The sequence below is a fragment of the Ursus arctos genome, chromosome X, assembly GCF_023065955.2.
Source record: "Ursus arctos isolate Adak ecotype North America chromosome X, UrsArc2.0, whole genome shotgun sequence".
In the NCBI taxonomy this organism is placed as follows: Eukaryota; Metazoa; Chordata; class Mammalia; order Carnivora; family Ursidae; genus Ursus; species Ursus arctos.
In genome coordinates this window covers 42,818,711-42,835,200 of record NC_079873.1, presented here as the reverse complement: position 1 = coordinate 42,835,200, position 16,490 = coordinate 42,818,711, and the positions used below count along the sequence as shown (strand labels likewise).

The 16,490-nt window shown below is 39.2% G+C and overlaps 1 protein-coding gene across 1 annotated transcript; it reads left to right on the top strand.

The window, feature by feature from the left end:
- Positions 1-7,809: 7,809 nt before the first annotated feature.
- Positions 7,810-8,595, top strand: LOC113249472 (centromere protein V-like protein 3). Its single transcript, XM_026490979.3, has one exon. The coding sequence runs from the start codon at positions 7,810-7,812 to the stop codon at positions 8,593-8,595; it is 786 nt and encodes a 261-aa protein (XP_026346764.2).
- Positions 8,596-16,490: the final 7,895 nt, after the last annotated feature.

The following is a 16,490-nucleotide window of genomic DNA, read 5'->3' as shown; positions in this document are numbered from 1 at the left end:
GCTTCCAAAAATCACTGGTAACCTAAAACTTGAAGTTACATCATTGGCTATCTAAGTCTTTTCCAAATTAAAATAATATTAAAGTTTTAATTTAAATTCCCGTTAACATGCAATTAGTATTAGTCCCAGGTATACAATATAGTGATTCAACATTTCCGTATAACACCCTGGGTGCTCATCACAAGTGCCCTCCATAATCTCCATCGTGTATTTAACGCCCCCCACACCCTCAAACTCCCCTCTGGTAACCATCTGCTTGTTCTCTATACTTAGAAGTTTGTTTCTTGGTTGGTCTCTCTTTTTTTAACTTTGCTCATTTGCTTTGTTTCTTAAATTCTACATATGAGTGAAATCATATGGTATTTGTCTTTCTCTGACTGGCTTATTTTGCTTTTGTCTTCCTGTCGCAGAGAAACTGGATACTTGTGTCTGTTGGCAAACATGCTTTGTGCCTTATTGGAAGATTCTTCTATGAAAATAAAGACATTTCGAGATATTATGAAATATATTCATAAATGTGCCAATCTAAAGAATTCTAGTGTAACAAATCACAATTTGTTACTAGTTTTCTTCCACAGGAGACTAAGATTCCTAAGAATTAAAATTCTGATAAATATGATTGAGACTTCTGGAAAATGATAAAGAAGGCAACTTTGTATGTAGGAAAGAAGGAGATATGTGAGAAAGGGATAAGGAATGAGAACACATTTTGTTGACAGAAAAGAAAATAATTTTGTCCTAAAATGAGACTGGTTATTTAGAGAGGGAAAATTTAGGATAAAATCCAAACCATAGAAGGTTTGTGAAGGGGAATCTTTGGAAACGAATTTTAATGTGTGGTCAGGACTGACTATGATTGGCGTAAGTGAGTTTTAAAAGTACACTAATATAAAATTAAATGTAGGCTTTTCTCTGTGTTAAAAAAAAGACAAGTCTTTCTTGGATTATTGGTCTGCTATTAATAAGAAATTATAAACAAGGTTTTATCCCCCATTTGCCCAGGAAAATGAGGTTTCCATATTTGGCTTTATCAGGTCTTTGATTACTTAAAAAAAACCTAAATTTTCTCAATATTAAAGGAGCTAAGTTTTGCTAAGAACTATACAACCTTCCATAAACTCTTTTATGGAAACCTTGGTTAAACAGATAATTAAATATTAGGTTTTAGAATAATCTATGATCTTATGTAGGCACATGCTTTAAAACAGTCTGAGGCTTTTTTAAAAACCAACTTTCTGGGGCACCCGGGTAGCTCAGTGGGTTAAGCCTCTGCCTTCAGCTCAGGTCAATATCCCAGGGCCCTGGGATCGAGTCCCACATTAGGTTCCCCATTGTGGGTAAATGCTATAACTGTTCTAAAACCACATAAAATTCCTAAGGTTTTAATATGTCCTGATGTAATGTCATCACTTAAACTTCTAATTATTAAAATGTCATGTGTCACAAAAATAACCACATTTCCTTGTCAACTGCCTTGTGATGAACTCTCATCAGTCTCATCAAACCACGTCCATTCTTGAGTCTTTTGTCATTTACAGTTATTGTTCTGATGCTCTGGCAAAATATGTTTCAGCTCCAAGGAGATTCATGAGAAGGACTTTTGACAAATACAGAATCCTGATATCCTTAATATCATAAAAGTAAACTGAGTAAGGATTTCCAAAACTAACCGGAAAACTGCATTTAAACAGAAAAAAAATTAATAACATGGGACTAAATGAATTAAGGAAGATGATTGTAGGTTTTTATGACTCTTGTTTGAAAATATTGCTGGTTCTCTAATGCTTGCAGATTTTCCAGATTTAAGGAACCTTTTTCTCTTAGTTATCTATGACTCACAAATTTTGATAAGATATTTCTTTATGAACAAATTGAAGCATTTATCTTTTCTCCCTACCTGAGCCCTCCAGAATTCAGAAACTCACAGTGAGTACTCCTTCTTTCATGGCAATTATAATTATTTACATAAGTTCAATAAACATCTGTTCTCCTTATAACAGGGCACTATTGGAAACATTGGTTATATTACCAAGGCTTTGAGTGGAATGTCATATTTGAGAGAGACATGCATGGACTCAGATATGACCAGATGGTTTTAAGGAACTCAGGTTGACTTAATGGAGCCAATAGACTCCCTTGGAAATGTCAGCCTGATATCTTGCTTACAGCGTCCCCAGCAGCCTTACCAGCCCTGCAGACTGAAGCTAGACCACTTGAGGTAACCTTCAAAGAATTTGCCACAATTGCTCATATATAGACAATCTCTGTGCCTGCTGCTCTATGGGTCACTCAAAAGGATCACCAGAGACATTTGAACTACAAACCCGAAAAATCCATCAGATTGCCACTACCTGCTCCGACTCCATCTGAGGCTGCTTCAAGCCTCACATCTAAAATCTTCTCACTGGCAGCTTGAAGGACTCAGGCACTGGGTTTATAATTTGCTCCAACCATTAACCTGTGTTTTTCTTTTGTTTCCATACAAATGCCTCTTATTGATTCCCTGATTGCTTGCTAACTAAGGCAGAGTCTATATGATGGCTGACACCATTTGCTGCACCTATATTAAACTTCTTCTGGGAGGGAAATAGGAATCCACATTGATAAAATTAGGCCACAAGCCCCTTGGCTAAAAGAAGTCCTTCACACCTCCTTTCCAAGGTGGCCAGAACTGATTTACTGATCTATTCTCTTGGATACCCATGGATATCGGATCAATTTTAGAGGGAATGCTGGGTTTAACTGTACCGTTACTTTTCCTTAAAATATACTTGGGGTAAAATTAATGACGTTATGTAGTACCAAACAATGTTGCAAACTATCCAAGTTCTCAGATAAGGAACTCTCCAATAGTTCCCCCACCATTAGCACAAGGGACCAAATGTTGTGTCCTACACCATGCCAAATCCTTCCATTCCAATGCCCCTACCACACCCTAATTCAGTTTGAAGCAGTTACAAAAGATGGACCTCCTCCAATGTTCCATAAAAATGGAATGAAGGATTGACAATGGGAAATTATAACTAAAAAAATATTAGCATGTCTGACTCCATGTTGCTTGTGTTTCCCTTGTTATGCCCTATAGATTAACAATTTCTGCTTAGTCCTACACATAGGCATGTCACAGCGAAGATTTGCAAAAACTGCACTTTACCCAAAAGCTGCATCACCTAAGGAAATAAAGAAGTAGCTAGGGTGATCATTGCCCCAATTCTTCAAGATTGAGGAATGGTCACAACTCAGGAAGGACTTGAAACCATGTCCTACAGGGTTAATGAAGTTAAAACTAACAAAAAGTTGGGGCACCTGGGTGTCTCAGTCGGTTAAGTGTCTGCCTTCAGCTCGGGTCATGATCCCAGGGTTCTGGGATCGAGCCCCATGTAGGGCTCTCTGCTCAGCGGGGAGCCTGTTTCTCCTGCTCCCTCTGCTGCTCCGCCGGCTTGTGTGCACTCTCTGTCAAATAAATAAATAAGTCTTTTTAAAAAAATTAACGAAAAGTTAAAAACTTGTTTTTCAGATAACTGTTGCCCAATCAGTTCTGTCGTCTCAGACCCCACTAACAAACTCACTAGCTGTCTCTGCAGAAGCCTGGACTCAAGGTCAATTGATACAGTTCCAGCTTAGGAACAAGCAAGGCCCTACATTCCTTAACCAGAGATAACAAGCTAAGACCCCAGCCAGGTTATACCAGCTATCAGAGCATGCCCATATCCCCCTCTCCTTGTCCTAAGAAAACCTCCTAATGTCAGGGACTGAATTTTGCCTACTTCAATTGTTAAGTCTCCACCCCAAAGAAACATGGGAATACATATTACATACATGTTAGCTCAATGCACATGCTTCATCTTTCCTCATAACTAATTGTAAATGTCCCTATCCTTTCTTTTTTTTTTTTTTAAAGGTTTTATTTATTTATTTGACAGAGAGAGACAGCCAGTGAGAGAGGGAACACAAGCAGGGGGAGTGGGAGATGGAGAAGAAGCAGGTTCCCAGCCTAGGAGCCTGACGTGGGGCTCGATCCCAGAACGCTGGGATCACGCCCTGAGCCGAAGGCAGACGCTTAATGACTGCACCACCCAGGCGCCCCGTAAATGTCCCTATCCTTTCATCATGAGGTATGTGAATAATTATTTGCATTTTTTCTTCTGTGTCTATTCCAACATCACATTGGTTCCTTCAAATTGTACTTATTAGAATTCTTTTACTGTCCCTATATCTTTGTCATAAATATTATATCAAATGTAAAACTACACAACCTAAGTCAAGCACACATACTCTGTTTGCTCATCAACTGGACTCAGTAGAGAACATGTATTGCTTTTAAGCTCCCCACCATTTATTTATGTTCCAATAAATTACCCCAATGAGGAACCCTAGGTTAGAAAATATATATAAATTCATACCCAGCAATGAGGGACTTGATGGACCCCGGGCAGACAAGCCAGTCACCCTGGCACCTAGGAACAGAAAATAAGGTTGATCACCAAGGCTTTCCAAGGAAAGATCATTGATCAAAATGGGGAAACGATGAAGGAAATTTTCAACTTTTAATTTTTGTGGGCCTGCTCCTGGGCCTCCAAGAAGGCTATACTTTAACTTTCAGCAAGGTCAGAATGACTTCAAAGGATTCTATTTCTGCCCTAAGTACACAGTTTTTATCTGCATCATACCAAATAACCTAAGAGAAACATTTCAAACTAAAGATAAGAGTAAAAATTGCCCTAAGTTCCCATTCTTCCAAAGCCTGCAAACTCGCACATACAAAAAGCATAAGATAAAGTTTGTAATTTTCTGGAATGTCCTTTGTCGTGATGATTTGTAACTCTTGATATAACCAAAAACATATATAACCTTGTATTAAACATTCCTCCTCTGGAACACTCTCTTCTTTGTGAAGATTGTGTATCCTGAGTAGCTGTCCTCACCTGGGCTCCAATAAAACTCTCTTCCTACTTTTTTAAAGTAATTGTATAAGGTTTGTGCTTTTTTTGTTGACAATACCAAGAACCATGAAAATCATAACTCGAATGAGAAAAGATAATCAAGTAGCACCAACATGGAGATGAATCAGATGTTCAATTACCTGACAAATATTTTAGAACAGCCATCATAAAAATGTTTCAATTAGCAATTACAATTTGTCTTAAGCCAGATGAAAAAATAGAAATTTCAGAAATAAATAAAAGTTATAAAAAAAAACAGAAGGAAACTATGGAACTGAAAAAAAAAAAAAAAAGAACAGCAGCAGAAATTTTGAAACACTGCCAGATGGGCTCAAAAGGAGAGTGGAGATTATAGAAATTAGCATTATTCTACTTGAGCACTGATCAATAGAATTTATCCAATTTGAGGAAGAAAGAAGTAATAGACTGAACAAAAAAGAGCATATCCTTCCTCAGAGAATTTTAGGACAATAACAAAAGTTCCAGAATTCCATATGGTCAGAGTTCCAGAAAAAGAAAGTGGAACTGAAAAATTATAATAAGAAATACTAACTTAAAATGTCAAAAATTGGGTGAAAAATATAGACCTAGAGAGTCTCGAAAATAAGTGAACCATATGTATGACAAACCCAAATAAATACATGCCAAAACACGTCAATCTTTTATAACTAAAGACAAATACATTGAAAGCAGTTAGCACAAAATGACACATACATTACAGATGAAAACCCATTTTCGTGATGGTAAATTTCTTGTCTGACTAATGAGGGGTATTAAGTGTCCTGATATTTTTTAAGTGTTCAAAATAGTGCTGTGAACCATGAGTTTTGTATGCAGCAATACTGTATTTAATGAAGGAAGGAGAAAACAAGATATTCTCAGGCAAAGGAAAACAAAGAGATTTTGTTACTAGCAAAGCGATGCTGAGAAAGTAGGTGCTTAAAACAGAAATGATAAAGGGAGACTTTTGGAAGCATCTGAAAGAAAATATAGTAGAAAAAAATGTAGTAGAAAGAACACACATGTGGGACATCCAAAAGGCTCATGAGTTAGAGAAATCACATGATTAAAACAAAAATCATAAAACCATCTGATAACCTAGGCAACTTTCTTTAAAAGTAGGAAAAGGAAAGGGACCTAAATAGAAGTGAGGTTTCCATACTTCAGTGGAAATGATGAAACTTGATACCAGTAGACTGTGATGTCACATATACATATTGTAAATCCCACAGCAACCAATGAGAAAATTTTAGAAAGCAAAACATTCAAAAATACTATAAAAAATCAAGATGGAATCCTATAGTGTTTAAAGTAAGGCACAGAAGGCAAGAAAGGAAGAACAGTTGAATGAGATACACAGGAAACAAAAGAAAACAAATTAAAATTCGGTAGCTGTAAACACTAGCATATCAATGATTAACCTAATGTAAATTGACTATGTGAATTAAAAGGCAGATATTGGCAGTATCAGTAAGACACACAACTAACCACACAATGTTTATATGAAAATCACTTCAAGGCAGAAAGAATCAAGGTAGAGCTATTGGAATATTCTATTTGTATCCGGGTAAGAGCTTACAAAGGTATCACAAACTCAATACTTAGAGAAGCCAGGCAGGTTAAGGTTACCTAGGCCAGATGGGGAATATGGTGAACTGAGAATACTTGTCCTATCTAAAAGGGGAGGGAGGGAGCAGTTCATGAACTCCACGGAATTGTTGACAAGAGGGAATACTGGTTCAGTATCTTCTGATTATTCAAGAGAAGTTGAAATTCTGAGTTTTAATTAAAATTTGATTTTGGAAAAAAAACCCACAAAAAATAAAGTATTTAAAATGCTTGGTTAGGAATATATTCTAAAATGTTACTTCACGAAATTACAGCATTTCACAGAAGAAATACAATGGAGCTTCTCAAAAAACAGGCCTGCCTGGGGTAAAAATATTGAATTCTATCATCCCTCTCCCTTCAGCCTATTTTCAAGCTGCTTACATCACATTAGGGATACGAAACAGAATTCCCCAAAACATCACACAAAATTTCCGGAAATCAAATGCAGACTTTGAATGCATCATGTCCATAAAGTGGGAAAGTCCAATAACTATTCTCAGACCTGGATGGACCATGCAAATTGTTGATTATATAGTTCGGTTTTGAAGATCTTACTCAATAGCAATGATGCGCCATTTTTCCATTGTGATTTAAAGCTTTGTGTTAGGAGAGTCAATCTCCAAACTGCCACCTGCATCTAATAAGTATGTGAAAATCTTAAAAAAAGAAAATCACTTCAATTTCAATAATATAGGTGAATTAAACATAAAAAGGTTGGAAAACATCATATCATGCAAACATTAATTAAAAAGCAGGAGTAGCTATATAATTAAATAAAGTAGACTTCATCACAAAGGAAGTTAGCAGAGATCAAAATAAAACATATGTAATAATAAAAGAATCAATCCTCTAGGAGGACTCTTTTTTCATCCTTCCTAGCCAGCCCTCCTACTGTGTGTATGCATCTTTCTCTGTGTTCCAGAGGCTTCTGTTCTTATCTCTGTCAGAGCAAGCACCACACTGTTTTATTATATTTCTGTATAACTGACCTTAAGAAATTGTAAGTGCTTTGGAAAGCTTAATGCATTTCTACAGCCTCACAATCCAGTACAGTACCTGGTGCCCAGCAGGTGTTCAGACTATAATTGCCTTATGATTGCAATTCAGGCCAGTAAAGGCTGTTTTGATAGGGTCAAAGAAATGGTCTCTACATCACATTCAACAAGTGGCCAATCAGGCTGACGCAATGAGGCTGCTCGGTAACTTACTAGGAAACCAGGGGCGGTGGGCACGCGCTTGGAAGGCTGCAGGCGCCATGGGCAGAGTGAGGAACGGCGCCAACACCCAGCCTCGGGGACGAAAGCGGCCCGGGGATCCCGCCGCCGCCTGCGCAGCCGTCGCGGTCATGGGCGCGCGGCGCCCACCTTTCCAAGTCCGCATGGGGAGCCAAGCTGCGGGAAGGAAGCCGGCGGCGGCCAGGCGCGATCAGGCAAGGTTGCGGCGGAAGCGCTGGTGGCGGCGCGCCCGGGAGGCAGGCTCCAAAGGCCCGCTGCGATCCCCGAAGCCGCGGGCGCCCGCCGTGTCCCCAGGCGAAATGGACCTGGGCGCGCAGCGGGAGCGCTGGGAGACGTTCAGGAAGCGACGGGGCCTCAGCTGCGAGGGTGCCGCCAAGTTCCTGCTGGACACCTTCGAGTACCCAGGCCTGGTATATCACACGGGAGGCTGCCACTGCGGCGCGGTCCGCTTCGCCGTCTGGGCCCCCGCAGATCTGCGCGTGGTGGATTGCAGCTGCAGGCTGTGCAGGAAGAAGCAGCACCGACACTTCCTCGTCCCGGCCTCGCGCTTCACTCTCCTGCTGGGCGCCGAGAGCATCGTCACCTATCGATCCCACACGCACCCCGCGCTGCACAGCTTCTGCAGCAGGTGCGGGGTGCAGAGTTTCCACGCCTCTGTCTCTGACCCCGGCGTGTATGGCGTCGCCCCGCACTGCCTGGACGCCGGCACCGTGCGCAGTGTGGTCATCGAGGAGGTCGACGGTGGCGACTGGGGGGAGGAGGCCGTGGAGGAGCCCAAGGCCATCCAGAGTGCATCCCCCGAGTGAGCCCTTGCCTCTCCTCCCGAAGAGGAGTGGCGACTGGGGCCGCAACACGCCTGAAACATGCCCAGGTCCCCCCTCGAGGGAGCCCCTTCAGTGCTTGTGAAGGGATTACTGTATGAAAGAGGTCGGCTTCTGGACTGGTGAACCCGTGATGTCTCTCCAACCTCCCACCCCTTCCCTTTCAGTGTTTTGCAACGGACTTGGACTTGCTTATGATCAAAAAAACTGAGCACACATTTGTCTGTCAATGGCTGTAATTTTCCAATCCAATAAGCAAGTAGTGTGGCTACTTTTGCAAGTCGCCTTGTATAACGCTCACTTGTATTCTTTATTCTTTGTATAGTTCTCATAGATGATTTTCAGATCATTCATATGTACTGTACCGTTACGGTGCTGTTGTGAACAAGATTGTTTTTAATGGTCGCATCTGGTATGCAGGACCACTCACTATATCCACACACTTTTGTGAACCTTTATTAGGACGTTTTCTATTGATTATCTGTGTGCGTTTGTGTTTTAGGTAAGCACTCACGTTTACGCTACTGAGAGATAGTGCTTTGATTTCAGCCACATTGTTTATTTAGTGTGCTTTTATGTAATATGTTTAAGGCTCATTAGTGTGACATACCTCACCACACTTGTGTTTTCAAATGATGTTGCCATGTTGCTTGGTTTTGTTTTAGAAACTCCCTGTGGGTAGGGTGATGGGGAGACAGAAGAATGAGCAAGATGTCTGTGCACTGTATGTACGCCCTCTTTGATGTATTGAAATTCCTATCTTGAACATGTGTTAAGTATTGAGAAATTAATAAACACTTTTAAAATGAGATTGTATAGTTTGATTTATATTTGCAGCAGGGCTTACCTCCGGAAGTGCTGGCTGTTGAAGGTATTTGGTCTTATTATTTGAAAGATGGTGGTTATCTCTGGTTTTTAGGGTGACAAAAAATTCTCCAGATCCCCTACATTTTTGAGAAGGAAAATAATAGAATGTTTACAGATTAAGCCTCCTGGGCAGACTATGTTTGATTCCAGGCATTGCTACCTACTATGTATATAATTTACATGGGGTTGCTTGAAGTCTGCATTCCTGAACTTTAATCTGTAAATAATGTTAACAACTAACAGATATATTGTTTTCAGAGTTAGCATAGTACTTTGTGCTTACTAATTATCAGTGAATACTTGTTTTCTCTTTTCCATTGATTTGAAATCTCAAAATCTCCTCCTATCAATTCATCCCATAATGTAGCAGCATCTCCAGGTAGCTGAGATTTAGCCATCTCCTGCTGGCTTAATGTTTAAGATCAGAAGACAGTATGATACTAGGGGAAAGTAATTAGTATAGCAGTATGTAAAATCACAAATCCAGAAAGAAATCAGCAGCAGGTAATTGTTTCCATAAAGAACATATGGAGGGCAACAGTTGAGGTACTCAGAAAAACTGAAAGGAAATAAGGTTTTTCTCTAAGAGTGAGACAGAAAATCAAAGCAGAGTTATGCAAATTTTCTTTAAGGAGTAGGGCTGATATATACAGTATAATTGCATGTATAAAACAATTAAAAAAACAGGTGATGGGAAACTATATTGTTTAGGGGCATATGTACGGTGGAGAAAAACAAAGAAATTCAGGGAAATAATTTAAGCAAGCATCAGATTACACCTTAACTCTACAGAGGAGGAATGGCTTTGTGATTTAAGTGGGAATCGGGTCATGTGTTCCTGTTACTTTGGGTATATAACACACTGCCCCAGACTTAGTCCATAAAATAACAACCATTTTTTATATGTATGGAATTTCAGAGTAAGGAATTCTGAAAGAGCACAGTGGATATGACTTGTTTCATATGATGTCTGTGGCCTCAGTGGGGGGAAAAAAACCTGAATGGCTGAGGGCTGGAACCATTTGAAGTTTCATTTACTTGCATGACTGGCACAGGTATTGAGAAGTCTGGAAGACTAGGACTGGCAAGCAAAGTGTCTAGACGTTACCTTGCTATGTAAATTGCCTTCCTCACAGCATGACAGGCCTCACAGTAGTCAGGCTTCACACTTCATGACTCAGGTTCCAAACAAGAGTGTTTCTGTAAGCAAAGCGGTAGTGGTATCACTTTTTATGACCGAGACTCAGAAGTCATGTCACATTACTTCTGTCATACTCTATGAATTACAAGTGAGTCACAAGCCCTTCCAGATTCAAGTAGGGTGGATGAGACTTCATTTCTTAAGGGGGAGGGTGGCAACTTTTATAAGAGCATGAGAAATGGGAGATATTGCTGTGGCCATTGTTGGAAAATATAGTCCTTTTTTTCATGTTTCAAGTTTTTATTGAAATTCTAGTTAGTTAACATATAGTGTAATATTGGTTTCAGGAGTAGAATTCAGTGATTCATCACTTACATACAACACCCAGTGCTTGTCACAACAAGTGCCCTCCTTAATACCCATCACCCATTTAGCCCATCCCCGACCCATCTTCCTCCATCAACCCTCAGTTTGTTCTCTATAGTTAAGAATCTCTTATGGTTTGCCTCCCTCTCTTTTTTTTTCCTTCCCCTATGTTCATCTGTTTTGTTTCTAAAATTCCACATATGAGTGAAATCATATGATGTTTGTCTTTCTCTGACTGACTTAATGTACTTAATACACTCTACCTCCAACCACATCGTTGCAAGTGGTAAAATGTTATTCTTTTTGATGGCTGAGTAATATTCCATTGTGTGTGTGTGTGTGTGTGTGTGTGTGTGTGTGTGTGTTTGTGTATACACACCACATCTTCTTTATCCATTCATCAGTCAATGGACGTTTGGGCTCTTTCTAGAATTTGGCTATTGTTGATAATGCTGCAATAAACATCTGGGTGCATCTGCACCTTCAAATCTGTATTTGTGTATCCTTTGGAGAAAATACAGTCTTACAGTGGGCTTTTAGCTAGCTGTTCATACTTCATTCAGATGTTTACTCTATAATTATTTAATAGTTCACATATAGTTTATGTACAATTAGTATATGATTTAATTCACAATATAAAATAGGATGATTCTGACTCCTATCTTGGAGCAAGCTCAAGACCAGACTAATGCATTACTGGAGAGAATATGACAGCCAGGAGGAGGCTGGTTGTTTAGTCCTTGAGCAAAATTTGGAGATGTCCATCCAAGCACAGTCCAAGGCAGAAGTCCAGAGGCTCATAACCATTTCTGATCCCACTGGAAAAGTTTAACCTATCACTACTTGGACATATTAGACTGACTTGGTACATACATATTAGACTGACTTGGCACAATGTAACTGAATGTCCCTTCCTCTGTCCTTTCTGGTTTTTTTTTTTTTAAGATTTTATTTATTTATTTGACAGAGATAGAGACAGCCAGCAAGAGAGGGAACACAAGCAGGGGGAGTGGGAGAGAAAGAAGCAGGCTCCTAGCAGAGGAGCCTGATGTGGGGCTCGATCCCATAACGCCGGGATCATGCTCTGAGCCGAAGGCAGGCGCTTAAACGCTGTGCCACCCAGGCGCCCCTGGTTTTTTTTTAAAGATCTTATTTACTTATATGACAGAGAGAGAGAGAGAGAGTGCACGCACAAGCAGGGGGGATGGCAGGCACCCTGATGAGCAAGGAGCCCAATGTGGGGCTTGATCCCAGGACCCTGAGATCATGACCTGAGCTGAAGGCAGACGCTTAACTGACTGAGCCACCCAGGTGTCCCATCCTCTGTCCTTTCTAAGCATTCATTCTACAGATATTTACGGAGTGTTTACGATGTGCTAAACAGAATATTAGAGGGACTTAAGGCTATGGGGGAGAAAGCAGAGATGGATAAAGATGATCAAGTGCCAATGCTTAAGGTAGATATAAAATAGACTTTTCTAACTTAGAAGATCCATTTATCTTTTTCCACAAAGAAAAGTATTTATAGGATATACACAAAAGGAAATGAGAAGGGAATCAAAGTGTGTCACACACACAAAAAATCAATTAAACATGACGGCAGTAAGGGTGGAAATCAGAGACCACAAAAGCTATGACATACAGAAACAGTGAACAAAATGACAATTCTAAGTCCCCTATCAGGAATTTTAAAAATGTTAATGGATTAAATGTGTCAATCAAAAGATATAGACTGGAAGAACGTATTAAAAAACTATTCAACTATATGCTGTGTATAAGAGATTCACTTTAGATCTAAGGACATGCACAGATAGAAAATGAACTGAGTAAGGGACGCCTGGGTGGCTCAGTTGTTTAAGTGTCTGCCTTCGGCTCAGGTCATGATCCCAGGGTCCTGGGACCGAGTCCTGCATCAGGCTCCTTGCTCACCAGGGAGCCTGCTTCTCCTTCTGTCTGCCTCTCTTTCTCTTTCCATCTCTCTCTCTCTGTGACAGATAAATAAAATCTTTTTAAAAAAAGAAAATGAAATTATTGAATAAAGAGATTCCGTGCAAATAGTAAATAAGAAAGAGCAGGAGTGGCTATATTAATATCAGAGAAAATAAACTTTATGTCAAAACCTGTCACAAGAAAAAGAAGGAAATTATGTAATGACAAAAGGGTTAATACGCACATAGGAAATATAACAATTTAAATATATATGTATCAAAGATCAGAGCTATTAATATATGATGCAAATATTGATGGAATTGAAGAAAGACATGGCAGCTTTATAATAATAGTAGATTTCAATACCCCAATTTCAATGATGGATAGCACAACCAAACAAAATATCAGTAAGAAAACGGAAGGCTTGTATAACACTATAGACCGACTGGACCTAACAGCCATATACAGAACACTCCACCACCAACAGCAGAGTATACATTATTATCAAGTACACATGGAACATTCTCCAGGATTGATTATATGTTGGGCTACAAACAAGTCTTAATAAATTTTAAAAGATTGAACTCATACAAAATATCTCTTCCAATCACAATGGAATGAAACTAGAAATCAATAGCAGAAGGGAAACAGGAACATTCACAGATACGTGGAAATTAAATAATACACATTTAAACAAAAATGAGTCAAATAAGAAATCACAGGAAAATTAGAAAATACCTTGAAACAAATGAAAACAAAAACACAACATACAAAAACACAGGTCGAAGCAAAAACAGTGCCAAGAGGGACGTTTGTAGTTATAAATGCATACATTGAAAAAAGAAGAAAGCTCTCAAATCAACAATCTAACTGATGGCTTCCCAGTGGAATTCTAACAAACATTTAAAGAAGAGTTGATACCTATTCTTTTCAAACTATTCCAAAAAATAAAAAAGAAAGGAAAACTTCCAAATTCCTTTTATGAGGTCAGGATTTCCTTGATACCAAAATCAGACAAAGCCTCCAGTAAAAAAGAGAACTACAAGCCAATATCCCTGATGAACATGGATGCAAAAATCCTCAATAAAATACTAGCAAACTGAATCCAACAATACATTAAAAAAATCATTCAACATGATCAAGTGGGATTTATTCCTCAGTTGCAAGTGTGTTTTAATATTCACAAATGAATCAGTGTGATACAGCACATTAATAAAAGAAAAGAACCATATGATCATTTCAATAGACGCAGAAAAAGCATTTGACAAAGTACAACATCTGTTCATGATAAAAACCCTCAACAAAATAGGTTTAGAGGGAACATACCTCAACATCATAAAGGTCATGCATGAAAAACTCACAGCTAATATTGAGTAAGGGACAGGCAGGGCTAGGTAGAGAGAGATAGGTAGGGGGCTATGTGACTAGGCTCACACAAGGGCTACATATTCAGGCTCATAGAAATCCCCAAAGCTGTAGTGATCAAAACATCATGGTACTGGCACAAAAATAGACAGATCAATGGAACAGAATAAAAAACACAGAAAGGAACCTACAACTATAGGGTCAATTAATCTTGGACAAAGTAGGAAAGAATACCCAATGTAAAAAAAAGAGTCTTTTCAACAAAAGTTTTTTGGTGAAACTGGACAGCACCACGCAAAAAAAATGACACTACACCACTTTCTTACACCACACACAAAAATAAATTCAAAATGGATTAAAGAACTAAATGTGAGACCTGAAGCCATTAAAGTCCTACAGAAGAATACAGGCAGTAACCTCTTTGATATCAGCCAAAGCAACTTTTTAGATATATCTCTTGAGGCAAGGGAAACAAAAGCAAAATTAAACTATAGGGACTTCATCAAAATAAAAAAACTTCTGCACAGTGAAGGAAACAGTCAACAAAACTAAAAGGCGACCTGTGGAATGGGGTAGATATCTGCAAATGACATATCTGATAAAGGGTTAGTATCCAAAATATATAACATACTTATAAAACTGAACACCCAAAAAACAAATAATCTAGTTAAAAATGGGGAGAAACAGTGAATAGACATTTATCCAAAGAAGACATACAGATGGCCAACAGACACATGAAAAGATGCCCAACATCATTCATCATCGGGGAAATACAAATTAAAACTGCAATGAGATACCACCTCACACCTCTCAGAATGGCTAAAATTAACAACATAGGAAAAAACAGGTGTTGGCAAGGATGTGGAAAAAGGGGAGCCCTCTTACACTGTGGGTGGGAATGCAAGCTAGTGCAGTCACTCTGGGAACCAGTATGGAGCTTCCTCCTACAGTTAAAAATAGAGCTACCCTACCACCCAGCAATTGCACTACTAGGTATTTACCCAAAAGATACAAAAATACCGATTTGAAGGGTCACATATACCCTGATGTTTATAGCGGCATTGCCAACAATAGCCAAATTATGGAAATAGCCCAAATGTCCATCAACTGATGAATTGATAAAGAACATGTGGTATACATGTGTATATAATGGAATATTATTCGGCCATCAAAAACGAAATCTTCCCATTTACAATGAAGTGGTGGAGCTAGAGTGTATTACGCTAAGCAAAATAAGTCAGAGAAAGGCAAATACCATATGATTTCACTCATATGTGGAATCTAAGAAACAAAACAGACAAACATATGAGAAATAAAAAAAAAAAGAGAGGGAGGCAAACCATGAAGGAAATTCTTAACTATAGAGAACAGACTGAGGCATGCTGGAGAGGAGGTGCATGGGGGCAATGGCTAATTGGGTGATGGGTATTAAAGAGGGCACTTGTGATGAGCACTGGGTGTTACATGTAAGTGATGAATCACTAAGTTCTACTCCTGAAACTAATATTATGCTCTATGTTAACCAAGTAGAATTTAATAAAAACTTGAAACATTACAAAAATTTAAAAATAGAAATAGCGTATGATCCAATAATTCCACTACTGGGTATTTCACCAAAGTATACAAAAACATTAATTCAAAAATTATATGCACCCCTATGTTTATTTCAGCATTAGTTACAATAGCCAAGATAGGAAGCAACCGAAGTGTCCATCAATAGACAAATGGATAAGGAAAACAGGAGTTTTGAGGCCTTGTCCTAGACAAATTCTGAGTCCTGGTTATAAACTGGAACCCTGTCAGAATGAAGCCCTGTAACCCAGACCTACTCCTCACTCTTTCCCTAAGAAGGCATACATGGGAACCCGAACAGACCTGCTGCCATTCAACAGAAACGGTAATGCTGTTTTTTTGGGTACGCCATCATCAATATGGAGAAGCAGCAAGCCAAAACCCCTGGGGGACGGGGAGAGGGAGTAAGATTGTCATCTAATCATGTCTTTTTTGTCCTCTCATCTAAGGCATAAAAACGGCTTCTTTCTTAGGTGGTCTATAAAAATTAGCTGTAAATTATTAGCCCTAACAATTCATTTTGTAGTAGTGGGCAACAGCGGTGAGATTGCGCCCTCCAGTGAACTTTGTAGGAACAGCCACAGCTCTGTGTAAGTAATGGATCTTTTGCAGGCCCTAAAACGCGCAGAAGAGAATTTCT